The sequence below is a fragment of the Hemibagrus wyckioides genome, linkage group LG26, assembly GCF_019097595.1.
Source record: "Hemibagrus wyckioides isolate EC202008001 linkage group LG26, SWU_Hwy_1.0, whole genome shotgun sequence".
Lineage (NCBI taxonomy): Eukaryota > Metazoa > Chordata > Actinopteri > Siluriformes > Bagridae > Hemibagrus > Hemibagrus wyckioides.
The window spans coordinates 2,947,557-2,969,291 of record NC_080735.1 but is presented as its reverse complement, the minus strand read 5'-3'; the positions used below and the strand labels follow the sequence as shown (position 1 = coordinate 2,969,291).

Genomic DNA, 21,735 nt, shown 5'->3' with positions numbered 1-21,735 from the left:
CCGCCCTTCACCTGCACTCACTCAATCTCAGGGAACCCACAAGCTCCATGCCCACGAGATTTAACAAGCATTTTTTCTACATTTACATTTCTGGCATTTAACAGACGCCCTTATCTACAGCTACTTACATTTTATCTCATTTATACAACTGAGCAGTTGAGGGTTAAGGGCCTTACTCAGGGGCCCAGCAGTGGCAGCTTGGTGGACCTGGGATTTGAACTCACAACCTTCTGACCAGCGCCTTAACCACTAAGCTACCACCTCCCTGTCACAGTGCTATTAAACCCTGGGAATCTGATTGGTCAGAATATTTTATTATATCATCAGATCCAGCAGAAGGTTTGTATTAATTCTGTCTCAATGGTTTCTATAGTAACTGTTAAATCACAGGGTTTATGGAAGGAGTCTCCAGTGTCAGAACTTCAAACAAGGCAGAAAAAGGAGAAGTGTGTGATTGGTGTAGCAAGAAAAATGCTAAGAGACAGGATGGTGTGTTGAAGGAGGTGTAAATTTGTGTCCTGGAAACACTGTGCTGAAGATCTGGCACTGGAGACTCCTTCCATACATTAATAAATCATCTCCTTACAGAAAACCATGCCATGTATAACAATTTTTTTATTACTGCTAGTTGAATATTTTCAAGAGATTGCTGTTGCTATACAAACCATGCATGAATATCAAACTAGGATGTGACCAATCTGGCCAATCAGGATGCAGGATTCTGCAATGCTTTGGAACCATCATCACCAAGCAGAGAGGAAACACGAGGATTTTATTCCTCAGGAAGCTAAAAACACGCTAAACTCGAAACAGACGCGTCACTGATCCCCCACTCCGAGGTTTGTGGTGGTTCGGAGATTAGCGTAAAAGTTAGCGCAGATTAAAGTCACAGGATCAGCCGGATGTGTGGCTTGGACCCGGAGGAGCTCGGAGAACTGACTCCAGATCAGCTTCTGCGCTTTTCAAATGCTTTCCACTTCGAGTGATCCATCTTCCTTTCAGCATTACTGTGTGTGTGTGTTTCAGCTGAGCTAAGCTCCAGCTAGCAATAGTTTCATTCTCCTCATTCCAGTCGCTGATACACTGCTCTGCTTCTTTATCCCTCATATTTATCATATTTATATTGACTATTATGTTTCCTTAAAACCGGACCAGGAATAACTCCAGGGTGGAAACGTTGGCCTGTATTTACACACACAAACACACACACAGAGTGAGTGACCTTAGTCCCGGTGTGGGAGAGAAAGCGCTGGAGTTCCTGCCCCATGCCAGGTGTTTAGGTTGGCAGCAGAAGGAGGGTCGCTCGTGCCCCAGATATCAGCCCTGGTATCAGGTTCCTCCAGCGTGATAAAAGGAACGTTCCTGTTAGCCTGGCGCTAAGACCCGCGGCGCCGGGCCAAGACATGCTCCACTGAGGCTCCGAGCCGCGGAACAGGAGGAACATGTCCCTATAGGGAGACGCCAGAGAACTGAACTGGCAAGAGTTCATCAGTCTAATTGTGCTGGAGGAGGAGGAGGAGGAAGAAGAAAACCCAGAAAAACAAAACAAAAACCTGTGTGTGTGAGAGAGTGAGTGTGTGATTGTATGAGTTTCTGTGTGTGTGTGGGGGGGGGGTGTATTCACTCACAGCTTCCACTCATTCATAATATTGAGTCACATTAAATGTTTATTAATTTAAAATTTCTTGAATTAATGTATGTATTATTTTTACATTCTATTTTAAGTTTTATTCCATAATAATAATAATAATTATTTTTTTAATCCATTAGTGAATGTAATCTCTTCACACTTTATTCTGTACTCTTTTTTTTGTTTGCTTTTCACATTATTAATTTTAATGTTTCATTTTTTTTCTGGATTCTACAAGAAGATGAAAAAATGAGAAATAAATTCATTCCTGATTTAATATTCATTATTATTATTATTATTATTATTATTATTATTATTATTATTATATTTCTTTATACTTTCTCTACACATACATGCTGCTTTGTGAGACTTTTTACTCAGTAGAACTGATGTTCTCTCTGTGAAGGGGGAGGGGTGGTGGTGTAAGGATCGGTTCCTCAGGACAGAACGTAGGCTAGCGTTAGCATGAGTACTAGCTGAATATACTGGAATGCTTCGGAAGCTGATCGGATAACGAGAACCAGGGGGAAAATAAAAAGAAATGAAATAACAAAAACATGCACTTTCATGGAAAAAATCTAATCAGTTAAAAAAGTTCTGAAAAAATCTTCTGAATTCTAAAAAAGAACTCCTGAATTCTAATGGATCAGTTTTCGTTCTTTTATAACGGAATGTTTGCCATTTTTTGTTTGTTTTTTTTTCGGTTTTAATTTTAACGTTAATAAAATCGCAGCTTGTCACATGACCACAGAGGCAGTGAGTCACGCTGGGAAACTTCAGGGATCGAGTTCATGAACCACAGAAGCTGCTGTCAGGATGCCAACACACTCAGCGTGTGGATTACATGACCGACTGGAAACACACACACACACACACACACACAGTATATGGTATATATTCTATTCCGTTACTGTACTGAACACACACTCAGGTGATTTAATTCCAGAATCTTCCCTGATCGTCTCCAGGATTCGGGGTAAAGCAGGCATGCGCTCCGTGACGCGTTAAATAAGATGATCCTCCTCCGACAGGCTCCTCACCAGCGCTCCATAAATCAGCGCTCCGGATCCGGGGTGTTTTCACATTCCGGAATTCCGCGTCGCCCCGGTGTACGGTTACCGTAGAAACCAAAACAGCGATCTGGTGAAAGTTTCCAGACGGAGAATTCCGAAACCGCCAGGTGCGGAACGAAGCACCCCCCCCACCCCAAACCCCCACCCCAACACACACACACACACGAGGAGTGTGTTCATTAAGTCCTGCTCGTTAAGGCGAGCGTTCTCTGGCTAATTGAGACGGCGTGATGGAAATACATTCCCAGGTCACGCTCGCTGATCCGATTTCTTCTCGCACGCCTCGCGTCCTTCAACCAGTTCTATTGGTCTGGTTCCACACGCTACTCGAGTGAGGAAAAAAAGTAGACTTATTGATAAAACAAGAATTTAAAGAAACTTTTAAGAGAAAAACTAATCATTAAAAATTCGTAATAAAGAATTCTGTAAAGGTTTTAATCACCGCCGCGACCCTGAGCTTGATAACGGCATGTCCTGAAGAGTCGTAAACACGAGCAAACTAAGGATGATTAGATGATCTCATTGTAGCTACAGTAAACAAACAAACAAACAAACAAAAAATTGCAGCTCGATCCCAAAACTCGTCATTCCTCTGACCGCTACAGTGCTCTGAACCTGGACACTCCTTCCCTAAGCGTTACCATATTAAAAATATTATACACCCTTCCTACCAGGTCAGTGATCTGTTACTATGGCAACTGTAACCTGCCAGAAGCTCAGTGTAGTTGTAGCTGGAGTTCGTTACAAAATCTGTGTCGCACCTGAATGTTTGTTGTTCTGTTAATCAGCGTGTGCGTACGTGTGTGTGTGTGTGTGTGTGTGTGTGTGTGCATGTTTCTCCTTTTCGTCTTTGTGGATATCTGCTGAAGTGACCGAACGCCGTTTGGCTTCTGACCTTCAGCTGCAAAAATTGTAGACAAAACAACGGCCTACATGCAGCAGCTACAAACATCCATCCCCCACCACACACACACACACACACACACAACCCCGTGACCACCAACTGCTTGCCCTTCTCACTCACCCCCTCTGCTCTCGCTCAGCGTAAACTTTCCATGTCTCCTCGGCTCGGCGGCTTGAGTTACCGGTCACTTGAGCCGGTGTTTGTGGAACGGTTTCTCGCGGCCGCGAGCTGGACGCTGCTTTGTTTCTGCGATTTAACTTTTCACACTGTAAACTCCTTCGGGAAAGTTCTGGAACTTTACAGCGCATTAATTAAAAAAAGAGGGAATAGAATCCACATCTGTGTACGAAGCTTAATAACGGAATTAACACGTGATCTTTTAACGTTTCTCACGAACGTCTCACTGATCAGAAATTCCACCTCATCGCCTCCACTGCACTGTGATGCGGCGGCACTTTAGTGGTTTAGCTACGTCACATTCCGGGACAGAGGCTACGCTAGTTCTACTCGTTGTTATTGTCACGTTTACAGTCACGTGAGGATAGAACAGATGAACTCTCTGAGATGATTTGGTGTTTGTTGCGGCTAAAAGTTGTTTTGTTTTCAAAATTGTTGAAGCAACTTACCTTGTTTTTTGATTTATTTGTTTGACGGAAAAGAAACCATGGTGAAATGATGAGCACTGGATTCGTCCTGTGTAAGCTCCTCCCACTGGAGGAGTGGGAGGAGCCTGAAAGCTGTGCTCATGTTCACACCCGGGAATGTTAGCGGGATTCGGCTGGATGTGTATCGTGATGTCTCGAAGGTCTGTCTGGCCACACCCACTTCTACATCACAGTTACAGCTGCATCATTAATACATTTGTTTCTTCAGCCAATCAGCTTTCAGGTTGAGATCCTGCACTTCCCATACCACCCACACTACTCATCATCGTCTGGGAATAATCAGCTAACAATCAGCTAATAATCAGCTAATAATCTAACACTCTCCTGCTGATGTGTTCAGGTGTAGATTTGCTCCATCACAACACTGAAACCTCGTCACTCCTCTGGGTTACAGCAGCTTGTGTTGTGGGTTTCAGCAGTTCAACCGTTCAAACACATCATAACTGCAAACACAAACCATTGCACACACACACACACAGACACACACAGACACACACACATATACACACACGTGCACACAGCACTGAAGCTGTTAAGGGGCTCCGAGGCTAACCTGTTTGCTTCACTGAGCGCAGGCCAAGCATAGCAACCTGGAGGTTGTGTGTGTGTGTGTGTGTGTGTGTGTATGTGTGTGTGTTGCAGGTCAGGGCTCACTGGTGAAAGTGTGTGATGACTAGGAACGAGCTACAGGATGATTTACACATCCCCCTTTAACCCCTCTCTGTATGTTTCTCTAACACACAAACACACACACACACACACACACAGGTTTATTTTTTTACAGCAAGTCGATAAAAGATCGTTTTGTGTGAGGCAGAACCTGTGTGTGTGTGTGTGTGTGTGTGTGTGTGTGTGTGTAGGAGGAAAAGGTTAAAGGTGTGAGTGTTGAATCTCAGCACATAAATCAGACGTGTAAATCTCTTCCTCACACAGACGTGGACAGTGCGAGTTCTACCTCTCCTCCATCTCATCTCTGCCTCTCCTCTGCCTCGTCTCTACCACTCCTCTGCCTCTACCTCTCCTCCGTCTCATCTCTGCCTCTCCTCTGCCTCATCTCTACCACTCCTCTGCCTCTCCTCTGCCTCGTCTCTACCACTCCTCTGCCTCTACCTCTCCTCCATCTCATCTCTACGACTCCTCTGCCTCTACCTCTCCTCCATCTCATCTCTACCACTCCTCTGCCTCTACCTCTCCTCCATCTCATCTCTACCACTCCTCTGCCTCTACCTCTCCTCCATCTCATCTCTACCACTCCTCTGCCTCTCCTCTGTCTCCTCGCTGTGTGTTTACTCAAACCTTAAACTGAGTTGTGATAATAAATAAATTCAACAAACTCAAGCTAACTACTTCATGTCCAGTGTTCATCATCGTCATCGTCATCATCATCATCATCATAATCGTCATCATCAGTTACATTTAATCAAAAAACATTAAAAAAAAACTCAATGTAATCGTATCTGTAAATAATCATTTATTATTTTGCTATTATGGCATTTTTTAAAAGATTTTTTTATCAAGTTATAGCTACATTTATCCTCGTGACTGGTCTTTGATCTCGCTCTGGTTTCTGATGACCTCCTGAAGGTCCTGCCGGTTAAAGCTCCACTCTAAAACTGAGAACTAATTAAACAACACTGAGGTGAAAACACACAGAGCAAAAATCACAGAAATAGTTTAGACCGAACCGTCCTCAGCCTGATGCTAACGTACGAACACACTGACACACTTCAGGACTGAAACTTTATAATGCTTTAGAACCTCAGACGTTTTCATTCGTTGGAAACGCAAACCGAATTCAGTTGCTACGTCTGGAGCGTCCGTTAGCATCAGCGCTCAGCTACGGCCGAATCTCTGAGAGGATTTTGTGATTGTTACGGCTAAAAATCTTTTTATTTTCACAATTTTTAAAGCTGCTTTCAGCCTTGAAAAATTTGTGAGGTTCTCTGAATTTCATCAAGCTCGCTGTCTGGCCACGCCCACTTCTGCAACATGGTTACATCATTAATGCGTTTGTTTCTTCAGCCAATCAGCTTTCAGGCTGAGATCCGAGCCCTGAGTCACGGTGTGATGAGATCTATTCTCAGCTGCGGTGATTCAGAGGCATTTGAATAAATTACAGTGTTCCTCGGACAAACGCAGCGTGACCTAATACCGCGCCGGAGGAAGCCGCAATTAAAGCCGCGGGGAAGCTAAAGCTAGAAACGCTCGCTAATTAGAGTAAATACGGGTTCGGCGCCGGAACAGGCGACTCGCTGTGGAGTGGAAAGTCTCCGGAACATTCCGGACCTGCGATCCACAGACATCAAGGACCGAGAGAGACATCGCTGTGGTATAAGAGGAATAAAACAAAGTAATCACTGTTGCCATGGTAACAGGAACTGTTTACTTTCCTAAAACAGAACAACTTGGAGTGTGTGTTACTCCTGCTGAGGTGTACAGTGAAATAAAGCTAACTGAGAAACTGCAACCAAAAACATAGTACTGTCTGTGTGTGTGTGTGTGTGTGTGTGTGTGTGTGTGTCCGTGTCCTAATAGCCGCTTTGGCACAGCGTACATCTGCAATTATCCACCTGGCTGCCATCCAAAGGAGCTATGCTACCTTACACTCCACATCCCGGCATCCCCCCCAACCTCACACACACACACACTCAATGAGCCATTATACAAATGTTTATAGCTGTAAAACAGTCCACAGTGGACTGAACGAACACACTGAAGGTATCGTGTTACTGCAGAACATCATCTTCATCTTCATCATCTTCATCATCATCTGTTTTTTCACATTTGTGATCTTGAGTGTAAGCAAAGGTAAGCTCCGATCGAAGTGAATCACAAATAAATGGAGAGCAAACACTTACACTTCTCTCTGTCTCTCTCTCTCTCTCTCTCTCTCTCTCTCACACACACACACACACACACACACACAAACACACACACACACACAAACACACATACACACTTTTCCTCATCATCCATCGCCACGTCGTGGGATTTTGTCGCATCAGCTCAACACGCTTGAACTCCTGAGAAACCTCGTGATTGTTACACCCTGACTGATGATCAGCTGGAATATAAAAATGGACATGTACACGTTAAAGGTCACTTCCTGTCCGGTTCCACTCATGGCCACTGGAGGCGCCACACTTCCTCCTGATTCTGATTTTAAACAGCTAACTGATTTATATTTCAGGTCTTTCTCAGTCTCTATATATAAACAGGGTGTGTTCAGAAACCTGCATAGTTTCATATCCCTGTGTGTGTGTGTCTGTGTGTCTGTGTGTGTGTGTGTGTGTGAGAGAGAGAGAGAGAGAGAGATAGTGGGGCTCCGGTTGGGTTGGTAGATTAAAGGGATACATGAGGAAATTACAGTGGATAGACAGAGCAGTGGGTGGTCTGGAGCGCTGAATAAACAGTGTGCATACTTCAGGATAAGAAACACTTTTACACATTAATCCACAAAAACATGTCAGGAAATTCGGCCGAGACGACACACACACACACACACACACACACATACTAACACACACCAAACCGCGAAACTTACACACTAACACACGCTCTGTTATGAAACAGTTTTCTATAGCAGTAGCTATAAACTCGTTGTACTAATGCGTGTGGTCTGATACGTTATCCTGTCACCATAGCAACAACTGTTGTTTTTTCTTCTGTAAGACGTTTACCATATACGGGAGGAGTCTCCAGTGTCGCAGAAAGGCAGATGTGTTTAGGTTTATCTCTTTAACGTGACAAACTGCCTTTGTTTTTTGCCTCGTTGACGAGAAACGGATGTTTACAGCTGCTATAACGTGAGTGAGGAAGGAAACTAAACGTAGCTATAAACGGATAAAAAGTCATTGTTTAATTTATAAAAACTGTAGTAAGGAATAAAGGATTAATAAAAGGAAAAGAATGAACTTTGAGGTGAACTCGATTGATGATTATTTTTCTGTAACAGCAGGCTACGTGGTTACGATACGAGTCACAGTTCCTTTAGTGTGTGTGTGTGTGTGTGTGTGTGTGTTTCAGAGTATGCAGTGTGGTGTGTCTAACGTTATCTCTAACAAAACAGGACCACCTCTGCAGCTTTAAAAGGCCGAAGGAGTTCAGCTCTGCCCGAAAGTTTACGCACCCCTTCATCCCTGCAGCAGACAGTATAAACGTCTGGAGCTACATGAAAGACGAGGAGCTGCGTGTGACGTTTATGTTTTAAATCAATCCTTGTTTTCATTCGCGGTCATAGCAACTCTCTGTCCAGTTCAAGAGTCAGCAAATAAATATAACACCTCTGTCCACCTGGTAAAGGAAAACTGGTCAACTGAACAGTGGGTTAATGACTTAAAATAAAAAAAATAAAATAAATAAATAAATAAATGATATGAATCAATCAATCAATCAATCAATAAATAAATAAATAAATGTATGAACAAATAAATAAACAAATATTTGAAAAATTAACAAATAAAATGTGACACATATGCAGTGCTTTCTTGGAGACATTGAAGCTTTTTATTCTTGAAAAACTTATTTACTTTATGCATTGAAAGATTTGATCAGATTTTTATTTAATGTTTACATAAATTTATTTATTTGTTGTATTTATTAATCTACAAAATTCCGTCAAATTATTTTTTTAAGATTGGGGATCAAGCTCTCACGTCACAGCATCTACATCAGTTCACGATTCGAATAAATAAACAAATAAAAAACAGGCTTGTGGAAAAGCTACGATTACATCATACACATCTCTCCGAATCAGCCGTTGCGATAGAAACGATAATATTTTAGCGCCATGAAACTTATAAAGTTCTGTATTGCCGGAGGAACGCCAGTGTTTACGTCTAGAAAGTGCTTTAAGTTGTTTTTTTTTTTTTTAAGCATCTGTCCTTGAAACTGGGCAAGGAGCTCGGGAAATATTTCCTAATGGATTCGATCCAAACGAGCCAAATGGAAATCCAGTTCCGACACATTTCTCGGGATTAATTTGAGCGGATAATGAAGAGGTGGAAGAGTAGAGCTGGAGAAGATTGTTGTTGCTCTGGGGGTGAGATGTTCTTCAAAAACTCAGGTGGAAAGCTGTAATTATCTGTACGCTGGAACACGCCCATGCTGGGATTTATTGTGCGGTTAGGAGACGAGGCGTTTACGAGGATTTCCATTTCCAGTGTAGAATTTCGTAACTCAAGAGCCGACACTGGAGACTCCTTCCAAAAGAAAATCATAAAACATACAATTTTGAGCAGATTACATTAAAAAAAACTGTTACAGTTACACAATCATGTTCACTCTGACAGGAAATGACCTCAGAGTATGGGCTGGAGACCTGATTGGCTGATGTACAGAACACAGGCAGATGGATGACTAGATTAACGCAAGCCTGAGGGCAGAATGAGGAAATCTCTCCACCAATCAGACGTCTCCATCACGGTGGTCTCCTCAGGCTGTTGGCTGCTGATGTAAAGAAGAACGCCTGTTTTATGGCTCGTAATGCCGCGGGTCAGATCTTTACCGGTTTTTCATGGAATGATTACAGCAACATCCTGGACGTGTTCAGCAGTAAGATCTTTCGCTGCAGATAATTTCTGTAAAAGTAGAGCATGATGCTGGAACAAGGAGAAGATTTGGTCATTCAGGACAACTCGGACCTTCTGCTCGGAAGATTTCAGTGAAAGGAATGAAGTAAAACATTGAGGTTGTGTTCTCTCTCGTGTGTGTCTGTCCAGTAAAAACCTGCCTACTGTAACCGTCAGACTCGCCCTGAAAACGGCTACTCGCCGAGGTATTTTCGGCGCCTGGTGGCCAGCACCGTATTATTAAAGAAACCTCCGCTCCCGTGTTTAGTGCTAGCTTTCGGAGAGCAGGCTCCAGACCAGGCCGGTCCTCAGTTCAGGGTTCTTTTCATGTGGTCACTCGGAGAACTACGGGTGGGTCGACATGCCAGGGTGATGGTGAACCATGATAAGAACATCTGAAGTGCTTTATATAGCTGGTGTACTAAAACTGGTGCAGAGAAATACATGCTGTAAAGGCGCGACACATTTTTAACGTTTTTTTCTTTTCATTATGTATCACTGGGGCCGAGAACTAATAGTGTGAAAGGTTCTTTACAGCAGTTCTTTAGTATTTTTTTTTTCATGTTAAAGGTGTTTAGAATAAGAAACTGGGACAAAAGCTCGGACCAGGGAGTGGCCTTCTGTGAAGTGGACGCTCAAGTCAGATTTCACCTCAATTATAATGATGTTGAAAAGGTACCAAAACTTTTAATCATCATACCTCCAACAGGGTTTTGTCAAATTTACCCCTAAATTTAGTCAGCATCATAGAAAAAAATGTGCTAGATGCTAAACGACGAAGAAGTATTTGATATCTCAAGCAGTGTTGCCATGGCAACACGACAGCCTCACCGTTGGTGCTTGGCCCCACTAATCGCTCCTTGTAGCTGTATATGTATATAGATATAGTAAGCGCTTTGTTTATACACAAATATTAAACATGCAAATCTTGATATTTGGGAGGTTCCAAAAGAAAATGCCAGACCACGCCCACAAGAAACAAACAAACAAACAAAAATAATCACCTCACATCCACGAGTGTAGGAAAGTCAGGAATCACCAGATGTAATGGGCATTAGAGAGGGCAGTGATGTATAAATAATGCTGTGACTCTTAAGCACCAGGCTCTCAGCCCTGAGGGTGGAACCATTACACACACACACACGTAAAAACAGGGACCATCTGATACCCGACACAGTGAAATCAATCAACTAGTGAACAGCTGATCGGATCTGGACCATGTCAAGCCAGAGGTCCAGCTGTGCACAACATCTGCTCCGTCATGTACAGTAGCTGCTCTAAAAATAATCACAAGCTGGAATTCTCTCAACTCTGGAGTTTTGGGACCTGCTGAATCCTGGACTCTGGACTGGTCAGAAGGTGTCCATTAGCCACATTCACAAGCCTGAAGCTAAATAACGAGGATCTGGAATAAAGAACTGATATTTAAGATTAAGGAGCGACTCTGTGTTAAAGTCTCCTGCAGCATCTGTTTGTTTGAAATCTGTTCATGAGCTGAACTGCAGCAGGAAACACACACACACACTCTGTACATCTCCAACACACACTGAGCTCAGACCACTGAACACTCAGAATCTAGAGGAGGGGTGTGTGTGTGTGTGTGTGTGTGTGTATGTGTGTGTATGTGTGTGTGTGTGTGTGTGTGTGTATGTATCTGTATATGTATGTGTGTATAGAGATATGTATTGGTGTGTGTGTGTTTGTGTGTATATATATATATATATATATATAAAGATATATATGTATCTGTATGTGTGTGTGTGTGTATGTATCTGTATGTGTGTGTGTGTATATGTATCTGTATGTGTGTGTGTGTATATGTATCTGTATGTGTATGTGTGTATAGAGATATGTATTGGTGTGTGTGTGTTTGTGTATATATATATATATATATAAAGATATATATGTATCTGTATGTGTGTGTGTGTATAGAGATATGTGTGTGTGTATGTATGTGTTTGTGTGTATAGAGGTATGTATCTGTATGTGTGTTTGTGTGTATAGAGGGGTGTGTGTGTGTGTGTGTGTGTGTGTGTGTGAGACAGAGAGAGAGAGACAGAGAGAGAGAGAGAGAGAGAGAGACAGAACACACATTATCTGGTTTTCTCACCCCACATGTTGCAGGTTTCAGCTCCGGCCCCCTGCAGGCTGATCAGAGGAACAACTCTTTACATTTCTCTTTATTTGAAATGTTTACAGTATAAAACAATTTATAAACACATTCAGAGATAAACAAACTTTATTTTAACCGAATATTTAAATATATTTACAACCTTATAATTCAATTTATTTAATAAATTAGTATATAAGTTGTGTACAGGATTGTTGTAGGCTTTTGTCGATGCGTGTGTGTGTGTGTGCGCGCGCGCGCGCTGGTGCACAATCCGGTGTGTGTGTGTTTATTGTGTGGCTGCTGTGAGCGCGTGTCTCAGCTCTCTCTCTCTCTCTCTCTCTCTCACTCTCTCTCTTACTGTGTGTGTGTGTGCGCGCGCGCGCGCTCCTGTCTAATCAGTATGTGTGGAGGGGAGGCGGGCCAAGAAGGACTCAGTGTAACGCGATCAGCGCACGAACTCACTCCGTGCCTCACTCACTCACACACACAGTGAGAGAGAGAGAGAGTTTGAAGACGGAACGCACGCGGGTTTTGAGCTCAGAGCGGCGGCGGCGGCGGCGTTGTTGGTGTTGCGCGCGCGGACTCGGTGGAAGTGCTGGACCGGCTCGTGCGTGCGCTTTAACGACTTTACACTGCTGGAGTTTTTTTTTTAATTTGTTGTCGCTGGTGGACCATAAAGCCCGGTGCGCGAGCGAGAAACCAACAGGAACTTAAATAATCATTTTAAAATATTATTAATAAAAAAACAAAAACAAAAAAGACGAAAGAGGTTTTTTTCCAACTCAACTTTTTTTCCTTTCTGATGTGAACACACATTTTCTCGGTTTCACGGAGGAGTTTTTTTTTCTGCGGCTTTGGTTTCTATTATTATTATTTTCTAAGAATCAAGATCTCTGCAGATCTGAGAGGACTGAAGCGCGTTGGACACGATGGATATCACACACACGCTCACACACACACTCCTGCTACTCGCGTGCTGCTGCTGCGGCTCCACGGTGCGAGCAGAGACAGAAGGTGAGTCTCACTTCCATCATCATCATCATCATCATCATCATCATCATGGCCATGTACATGCCACAGTGTCGTACACACACGTTTAGAGTGCCTTCTTCTTAGCTTCTTCATCCAAAAGCGTCCTGTGAGCTCGAGCATCTTCATCAATTCCATCTGCAGCCTCCTTCTCCTGAGGAATTACTCAGAATATTTCAGCATTAATACAAATATTAAACATATTTAAAATTCTAGGTGTTGCTTTTAACACATTTCTTCTTTATTTAGACACAATTATCTTTTCTCAATCGCTTAAAAAAAAAAACCTCCAGCAGTTCTGAAGAACATCTCAGGAGCAACTTCTCCATCAGGTTTAATCTTAACAATGAACACAACTCAGTGTTTTGTAGAAACACACACACACACACACAGGCTGTGTTATAGACATCATGAAGTTCTTTAAAGCCCTGAAGCCCGTTCAGTGAAGCTCCTCACGCTCACGTTCATGAAAACAGAAAACATCTGGAGGACAGTTTTGAAAACCCTCAGAAACCTTTTCTCACGTGCTGCGTTCAATAAATAAAGGGATTTTAACCAGAATCGTGTTTATACTGATGACCACGTTCTGTAAGGAAGCTAAGAAACCTTTCCTTCACCTTTATTATTAAAAAATCCACTAGGTATGTTCTTTAGTAGTAATAATTAATAATATTAAAGTAATAATTAGCACATCAGGTGCGTTCAAACGTTAAAAACAAGCTGGTTTAGCGATAATCGTGGTTTATATTCATGTGGAAAAGTTTTCCAATGAAGTAAAGGTTTGTTTTTTTATTACAAGAGAACAGATTTGAACATTATTGCCATTTTATCTTGCGGTGTCTTTTTCAAATCCTTGTTTCAGATGCTGCATTTAACACCAAAGTCTTTTTATTGTGACTGTTGTGTTCACACTGATGTAAAGAGCCTTCAGTGGTGAAGCTCTGAAGAAACTTCTCTCATTTGTATTAGTAAGAATAAACCTCACTGAACAGGATTCAGCCTAGGTGTCGGGTACTGTATTCACCGTGATAAAAAAAAGAAGAGGAAAAAAATTAAAAATAAAATAAACAAATAGAATTTATTAAAAATAAAAGTAGAGACTCAGTGGTGATTGTTACTTCAATGTAAAACATTTATATTTAAAAGAGAAAATATCTGGATTTTGTTTTTTCCTTTTTCAACAGGGTGCGTTCAAAAATCTGGAACCTAAAACTCCACACTTCTCTAAAACACTTTCATTTTATTTATTTAAAATATTTATACTATTTATTTAGTATTTATGTTAGTGTGAATATATAATCTATTGTCCATCATATAGAAGTTAATAAAATTCCCACTTTCCATTTTTTTCCTTACAATAACAATAAGTTTTTATATTTTGTTCAACACATTTTTAACCCATTAGAGTTTCTGTCTTCAGTGTCACAGATTTGTGATTAGTTTTTATATTTAAGAACATAAATAGACGTTATTTTTTCCTTAAAATAAAAAAACAGGGGGTGTTCAATAACAAAACCTATTGCAACATCAAAAAAATCTCTTTCATTAAATATAAAAAAGCAAAGGAAAACAAAGGAATAAATCCCACAATGTATTAGATTTGAAAGAATAAAAATAAAATAAAAACATTTTTTTATAGCAAAAGAAATGAATGAATAAATAATAAAAATAAATAAATAACACTTTTATAAGAGCAAATAAATCTTTTTAAACTGAAAGCAAAAAACATTTTTTAAAGACTTTTTTTCATTGTGTTTTTTGACCTGAAAGAGAGGCTTTTTACTTAAAATCTGAAATCTGTCTTTCATCATTATAGATTTGAAAAAAATGTTTTTTATTAGTTAATAGAGAAAATATTTTCCAACATGGTGCGTTCAATAGCAAAAAAAAAAAAGGAAAAAAGTAACAAACAAACGAAAAAATTACATTTTACTCTGATATTCGTGATTGTTCTGAATGTAAATGATATTAAGCTAAAAAAGAGATGTACTAAAACACCCTTTTCTACACTAACACTTGGTGTGAAGCGAGCACTCGGACTCCTCATCGTCACTGTCTATCAGGTTTACGTGGACAATGTCATAAAATTAGGAGCATAAACGCAGAAATTAAATGAGAAAAGGAACAACTGATGGCTTGTTAGATGGTTTGGAGATGAAACTGTGTTCGGAGAGATGATAAAATCTCTCGTGTGGATTTAGTGAGAGTCAGAGCACACCCCGGGACAGGTCCTCTCACTGGTCAGTGTTAACGGTGTTGCAGAATCCGGATCGAACTCATGCAGGAAGCCAGGAATAAAAAACACTTCACGGTGTTCGATTACAGGAAAATAATCAACAACATGCTGTTGTTTTTTCATTAATAACTTCTTTTATTTTATCCGTTTATAGTTACATTTAACGACCCTGAAAAACGTCTTGTTCCTTTATGAGCGTCTCTTTTTTCTAGAACACATCAAACCACAAAACTGTGTCCGGAAATCCTAGCATATGTTGTTGCTATAGTAACCGTAACATATCAGAATGAGGTAAAACAGTGATGTAATAACACCCCAAACTCTGGATACTGGAATAGAAAATCTTTGTTTCACTACACTGAAAAGATGTGCAGGTGAAAAGGAGAGGGAGGAGTCTGGCTCCGCCCACTGCTCCTGGATGGTGTATTTCACAGCGGGGAGTTTGCTGGGTTTTAAGTCAAATCACATGCAGATGTGAGAAAAAATGGCTTGTAGAGGAGGAGAATGACCTACAGCCACCCTGTACATCTGTGCTGAGCAGAAAAGCATCTTACGACTCAAAGAACACCTGAGCGCCGCCGTGTAGAGTCATCACGCTAACTAACCCCTGAGGGATTCACCACAGAGCTAATGTTTATATCCTGACGAACGCTAGCTGATGTCTAATGAATTCATTTAAGAGTTTAACTCGTCTCTGTTTTAACCCGAGTGAAGAACTTTAAAGTTTTGTTATGTAAAGTTCTAGAAATGGAAAGTTCTGGAAGCTCTATGGTGTGAACAATACTGTAGTATATACTTTATATCATATTTTTTTAAAAATATATAAAAATATAAGATAACGGCTAAATATTTATAAACAGTTGGATTCTATTCTATATTTATTTATTTACAATATTAATTTTAATATTTCTTGTTCATTTATTTTTATATAGAGAGATTTGTGGACACAACAACAGTGAGACCATTTAACATTTTTTTAAAATTTAGTTAATAATAATAATAATAATAATAATAATAATAATAATAATAATAATAATAATAATTCTGTTCATGTTTTTTTAATGATGGTCATCATTAACCATAAGGAATTTTTTTTTTTTTTTGTAATATCAGACCAGACAGAGTGTCTTCACCCGTCTCTTCATCCAGTACCTTGACCAGTTTTAGTCGTCCATCAGGTCGCCTGACTCCGTGGCTGTGACCCGCGACTGATCATTTACACAATCACAGCTTTGTTGTTTATTGAGGCTCAAAGCGACAACAGACAAAACCCTCTAAAAGCCCTCTATCAGACCTGACAGTGAGAGTGTTGCAAAAACAGAAAGTCGGCCATTCAGGGGCCGTGTTCCGAGTCTGGTGAGGTCACTCACACACACTGGACATTCGATTAAAAAAAATAAAAACATCATCAATAATGCAGCGTCCTGGCTGATATTTTTAGAGGAAGTGATGTTAGTCTGACGTTTGATGATCTGTGTGAAGGGAAAAGGATGGAGAGGAGGAAGAGTAGAAGGAAAAGGAGGAGGAATAGAAAGGTTAGGAGGAAGAGGGAGAGGAAAAGGAAGAGAAGGAGGAGTAGGAGAAAGAAAAAGAAGAGAAAGAAAAGGAGGAGGAAGAAGAAGAAGAGAAGGAGGAGGAATAGAAGGGAAAGAAAGAAGAGAAAGAGGAAGAGGAAGAGGAAGAGGAAGAGGTGGAAGAGGATGCATGATGACGAGCTGATTTAGGGAGAAAGATCAGTGTTCAGAAAGAACGAGGGATGAAGAGGTGCACAAAAATAGGGAACGAAGCAGAGGAGAGGGGAAATCATATTCAGAGTGCTGGAGCTGCCTGCCAGTCCTGAATTGCAATGAAGAGAGAGAGAGAGAGAGAGAGGGAGAGAGAGAGAGAGAGAGACAAACACAGAGAGAGAGAGAGAGAGAGAGAGAGAGAGAGAGAGACAGACAGAGAAACACAGAGAGAGAGAGAGAGAGAGAGAGAGAGAGAGAGAGAGAGAGAGAGGGAGAGAAACAGACAGACAGAAAGACAGAGAAAGAAACAGACAGGGAGAGAGAGAGAGGAGAGAGAGAAACAGAGAGACAGAGAGAGAGACAGAGAGGGAGAGAGACAGAGAGAGAGAGACAGAGAGACAGAGAGAGAGACGAGTTCATCGTAAGCTCAGTAAAGGATGACTGCATGCGCCCTGATTTCCTCACGGCGGGTGATAGCACTTTTTAATTAAGGTGTGAATGAGGCAGGGACGGAGAGAAGAGACAGCGAATGATGGAGATTTATCATCGCCTCTCCATGGGCTTGCAACTTATCACTACTGCGACGCCTCAGCAGCGATAATTCTGTTAATAGAAATGAACACACACATAAACACACATATACACACACACACACACACTTGCTACAATTAACTCTTAATGCCTACACACATCCACCCACACACACACACACACACACACACACACACAGCTGTCGAAATGCTATTCAGGTTCTTAATGAACCGCCTAAAAGCATGTTTAATGAATCACCGAGATTATTAAAACACACACACACACACACACAATTCCATCCGATGCCATTTGGAACCTCAAAAGTGGCAGAAGCTGAATGGAGAGATGGAGGATGTGATACGTTTATCCCATTATAGAAGCTAAAGCGGGATTGAGGAAGTGCTGATAAGGAGACAGAGACGTTTTTACTTCATTAATACAATGTCTGTAGGTAGGAGTGTGTTAACCTGTAACAGTGTGTGTGTGTGTGTGTTAGAAGCCTGCGTACATCATTCTGATCACCTTTCCGAAGTAAGACGTGGAAATGTCACAATGTGGAAAAGTTCTCGAGAACCTGTGTTCTTGTTTGAGGTCCTGGATATTAGATCATCTTGTTTCTTGGTTTCTACTTAAAAGTCAAATTTCTTCATGTTTTCGTTGTCAAGGATGTTGTTTCGCTCTAAAAGCAATTCCAGTAACATTTCTTTATTTACGTTGTCTTTATATCAGGAATAATGTGATCGCTTGTGTTACTTTTTTTTTTTTTTAAAGATATCAGAGATATTCAATTCAATTCAATTCAATTCAATTCAATTCAATTCAATTCAATTCAATTCAATTCAATTCAATTCAATTCAATTCAATTCAATTCAATAAAAAAAAACCTTTATTCATCCCCAGGGGGCAGTTTAAGGCATGTAGAGTAGTTAAAAAAAGTCCATTAGTGCAAAAAGTGCTTCAGTGTACATCTGTGTAAAATATCTGTAATATTGTAAAAGCTTTTTGTTTTTATTTCATTTTTATTCATTGTAACCTGACTATATAATCAGAAGGTTTTCTTCCTCCGGCGTCACAAAACTGGAGTCCCTATATAACGTGACGGTTTGGTTCCCGTTACTCGGCTGTGCGATGGCGAGAGCAGATGTGGATCACACTAGAGTTCAAAAACAAAAGTTCTATAAAAAGAAAAACAAAAACAAAAAAACACAGACACACCTTAAATGTTATTATCGAGCCCGGCCCATCACCCCATAACAGCAGACAGTCTGGAGTTATGTCAAACTTCTGGCGTAAAGTGTGTGTGTTCCTTTAAAAGTGTCCCGAGTACTTCCTGTCTGAGAGTGTGAGCTCACGTTTGGAAAGAATCTCTGGAATCTTTTATAGCTGTTGCTTTTGGACTTGCGCTGAAATCTTTTTCCTCTCCGTTCGGTGAAAGTTCTTCACCGAGACTTGCATCAGACGCCGAATTGTCAATCAAATCTCAAACCTCAGACCGAGCTCGGCGACGCGTGATGATTTATCATGTCATTTGATATGGAAGCAGTCAGTCTAATAAAGACAGGGTTAATAAAAAATAAAAATAAATAAACAAATGGATAAACACAAAATCAAATGTATGCATGGTTGTCATGGCGACGAGTGACTTTCTGAGGTTTGATGTTTGCTAATCTGAATTTAGACGCCTGATCTCCGCAGGGGGATGTTAGATTTATCACACACCATTCTGTCCTTCCTTTTTTTGTTCCTCTTGACGATTTTCTGCACTTTTTTGGTCTCTTGTACTTCTTGACATCATGTTCCCTCCTGCTCTGGCGGCTCGCACACCTACGGTATAAGTCCAGAATATTTGTGCTAGCGTTATCATTTGTGGGAGATAACGAGCAGAAATGGGGAAGAAATTGCTAGCGTCTGTTCGGGTGGCTGCTGGAAAAGAGGCTTTTGTTACACCGGATCTCATTACAGCTTTAAGGTTGACTTCTGAACCCACAGACAGCGAGTCTGCTTGTCACTTCCTGTCTTAACTTCACAGGCACGCTATTGGCAGTGTGGCACGGGGGAGGTGCGATCGGCGAATGCTTAAACGTTTGCAGACTCGTGGAGTGAAGTTATTAGAGGGGTTTGTTTTTAGAGGAAACAGAGGAGTTTTGTTAGCAATTTCAATTATTAGTTTATAATTCTGTTAGCTTTGCTAATACCTTTAGATATGGTTTCAGCCTCATTTTTACCAGAATTCTCGATTCTGACTGGTCAGAAGATCTAGCAGGAACCCTGGAACTCATATTCTAATACATTACTGTGTTTTTATTAAACAAGAGGTAGATAATAATGATAAGGTTTTATCTAAGGAGATAATACTTAAATGTTTTGTTTTTCTATAAAATAACAAGCTGAAGATTTTCTTTTAACTTCAACAGAGAAAAAAGTATGATAAAAGGTTGCTATGATATGAGGAATACAACACTGCGGCACTTACTATAATGTAAATGATCATTTTCTTTTTTTACAGAAATGAATAAAGGTGCTAGAGAAAGGTTGCTAAAAATGGAAAAAAAAACAAGAAATTGTAATCGTTAGAAAATCATGGAACTTCAGGACGCTCTCCATGTCGGTGTGCTAACATGAAGGCTATTTTGCGTCACCCCCCAAGCTCCCTGCTTCTCTGTTTTATATGGCAAGCACATAATCTGATAAACATATCCGCTTTGCATTCCCTGCTTTCCCAGAGGTCCTGTAGAGGCAGTGATTTATGCTCCTCATTTGTTCCGAGTACACAGCGGTTACTTTGCTTCTAAGCAGTAAACAAACACTTTTCTCTCTATTTCCTCCTCATAGGTGAGAAGTGTGGTGGACCCATCGATGCCACCAACGCGGGATATATCACTTCACCTGGTTACCCTTTGGAGTATCCACCGCACCAGAACTGCGAGTGGGTAATTACAGCCCCGGAACCCTCCCAGCGCATCCTGCTGAACTTCAACCCCCATTTCGAGCTGGAGAGGCTGGATTGCAGGTATGTAACCCACTGGTTGAGAAAAAGATTATGGTAAAGCGCTGGCTGTGGAAAACTGTGGAGCATCATACGGCCGTCCACGGCTATGGGGCAAAACTGGCCATGCTCTCTAGGTGGGGGGGCAATATTCACTCTTCCATGTCAGTCACACTGACACCAACCAATCATCGGCTTTTACAGTGGATGGCACTTTCTTCCAAGTGTGTTACGCTGCCATTTGATGCAGCAGATTGAAAGGTGAAGGTTAGGAGCTGGTGTATGATTGGGAGAGATGATGGCTCTGAATCTACTGACATTATGACCACCAGCCAAATATTGTGTTGGTCAGCCTTTTGCTGCCAAAACAGCCCTGACCCTTTGAGGCATGGACTCCACTAGATCCCTGATGGTGTGCTGTGTAATCTGGCACCAAGATGTTATCAGCTGATCCTTTAGGTCCTGTAAATTGGCCTCCATGGGTCCCACCTTGCAACTTACGGGACTTAAAGGACTTAAAGGATACTTTTGATAGATACTGACCACTGCAGACCGGGGAACACCCCACAAGAGCTGCAGATGCTCTGATCCAGTGGTCGAGCCATCACAGTTTGGCCCATTTTTCCCATTTTTAACACATCAACATTGAGGACAAAATGTTCACTTGCTTCCTAATATATCCCACCCACTAACAGGTGCCATGATGAGGAGATAGTCAGTCTTATTCACTTCATCTGGCACTGCTCAGAATGCTATACCTGATCAGTGTAATACATTAATGGTGTTTGGCAGATGCCTTATCTAGAGCGACTCGCATTTATCAAATGAACAGTTGAAGCTTAAAGGCTTCGCTCACGAGCCAGTGTAATGATCTTTTGGCACTGCTGGGATCTGAACCCACAACCTTCCAACCAGCAATCCAACATCTTCACCACTGAACTCCCTGCGTCTGATAGATACTTGATCGACCCTGTCCAGAACCTGGCTTAGACTTAACCATAAATTCAAAGGAACACATTGATACTGGTGACATTATTATTATTATTTTTTTTTTTACATCTGTTGCTTGTTTTAATAATCAAAAATGTAACTATTGAGTCTTAGTTTTAAAACGATGCACCAATCCGAACATCTCAAGCAGCAAGTGGCTTCACATCTAGCAAAAATTGGTTCTTCAAGGGTTCTCTAGATGGTTAACCACTTCCTGGAACCTGACAGATCTGAAGTACCCATGATGGAGCTCTGAACACTAGATGGAAGTATATCAAGGT

General features: G+C 41.1%; 1 protein-coding gene across 2 annotated transcripts in view; it reads left to right on the top strand.

The window, feature by feature from the left end:
* The first annotated feature begins 12,404 nt into the window (after positions 1–12,404).
* Positions 12,405–21,735, top strand: part of nrp2a (neuropilin 2a) — a 53,696-nt gene continuing 44,365 nt past the window's right edge. The window contains exons 1-2 of one of the 2 annotated variants that reach the window (XM_058380208.1): positions 12,405–12,969; positions 20,311–20,488. In XM_058380208.1, the coding sequence (XP_058236191.1) occupies positions 12,885–12,969; positions 20,311–20,488 (263 nt within the window). In that variant the 5' untranslated portion in view covers positions 12,405–12,884. The remainder of the gene's footprint in view (positions 12,970–20,310; positions 20,489–21,735) is intronic. The other variant, XM_058380207.1, reaches the window with a different exon arrangement.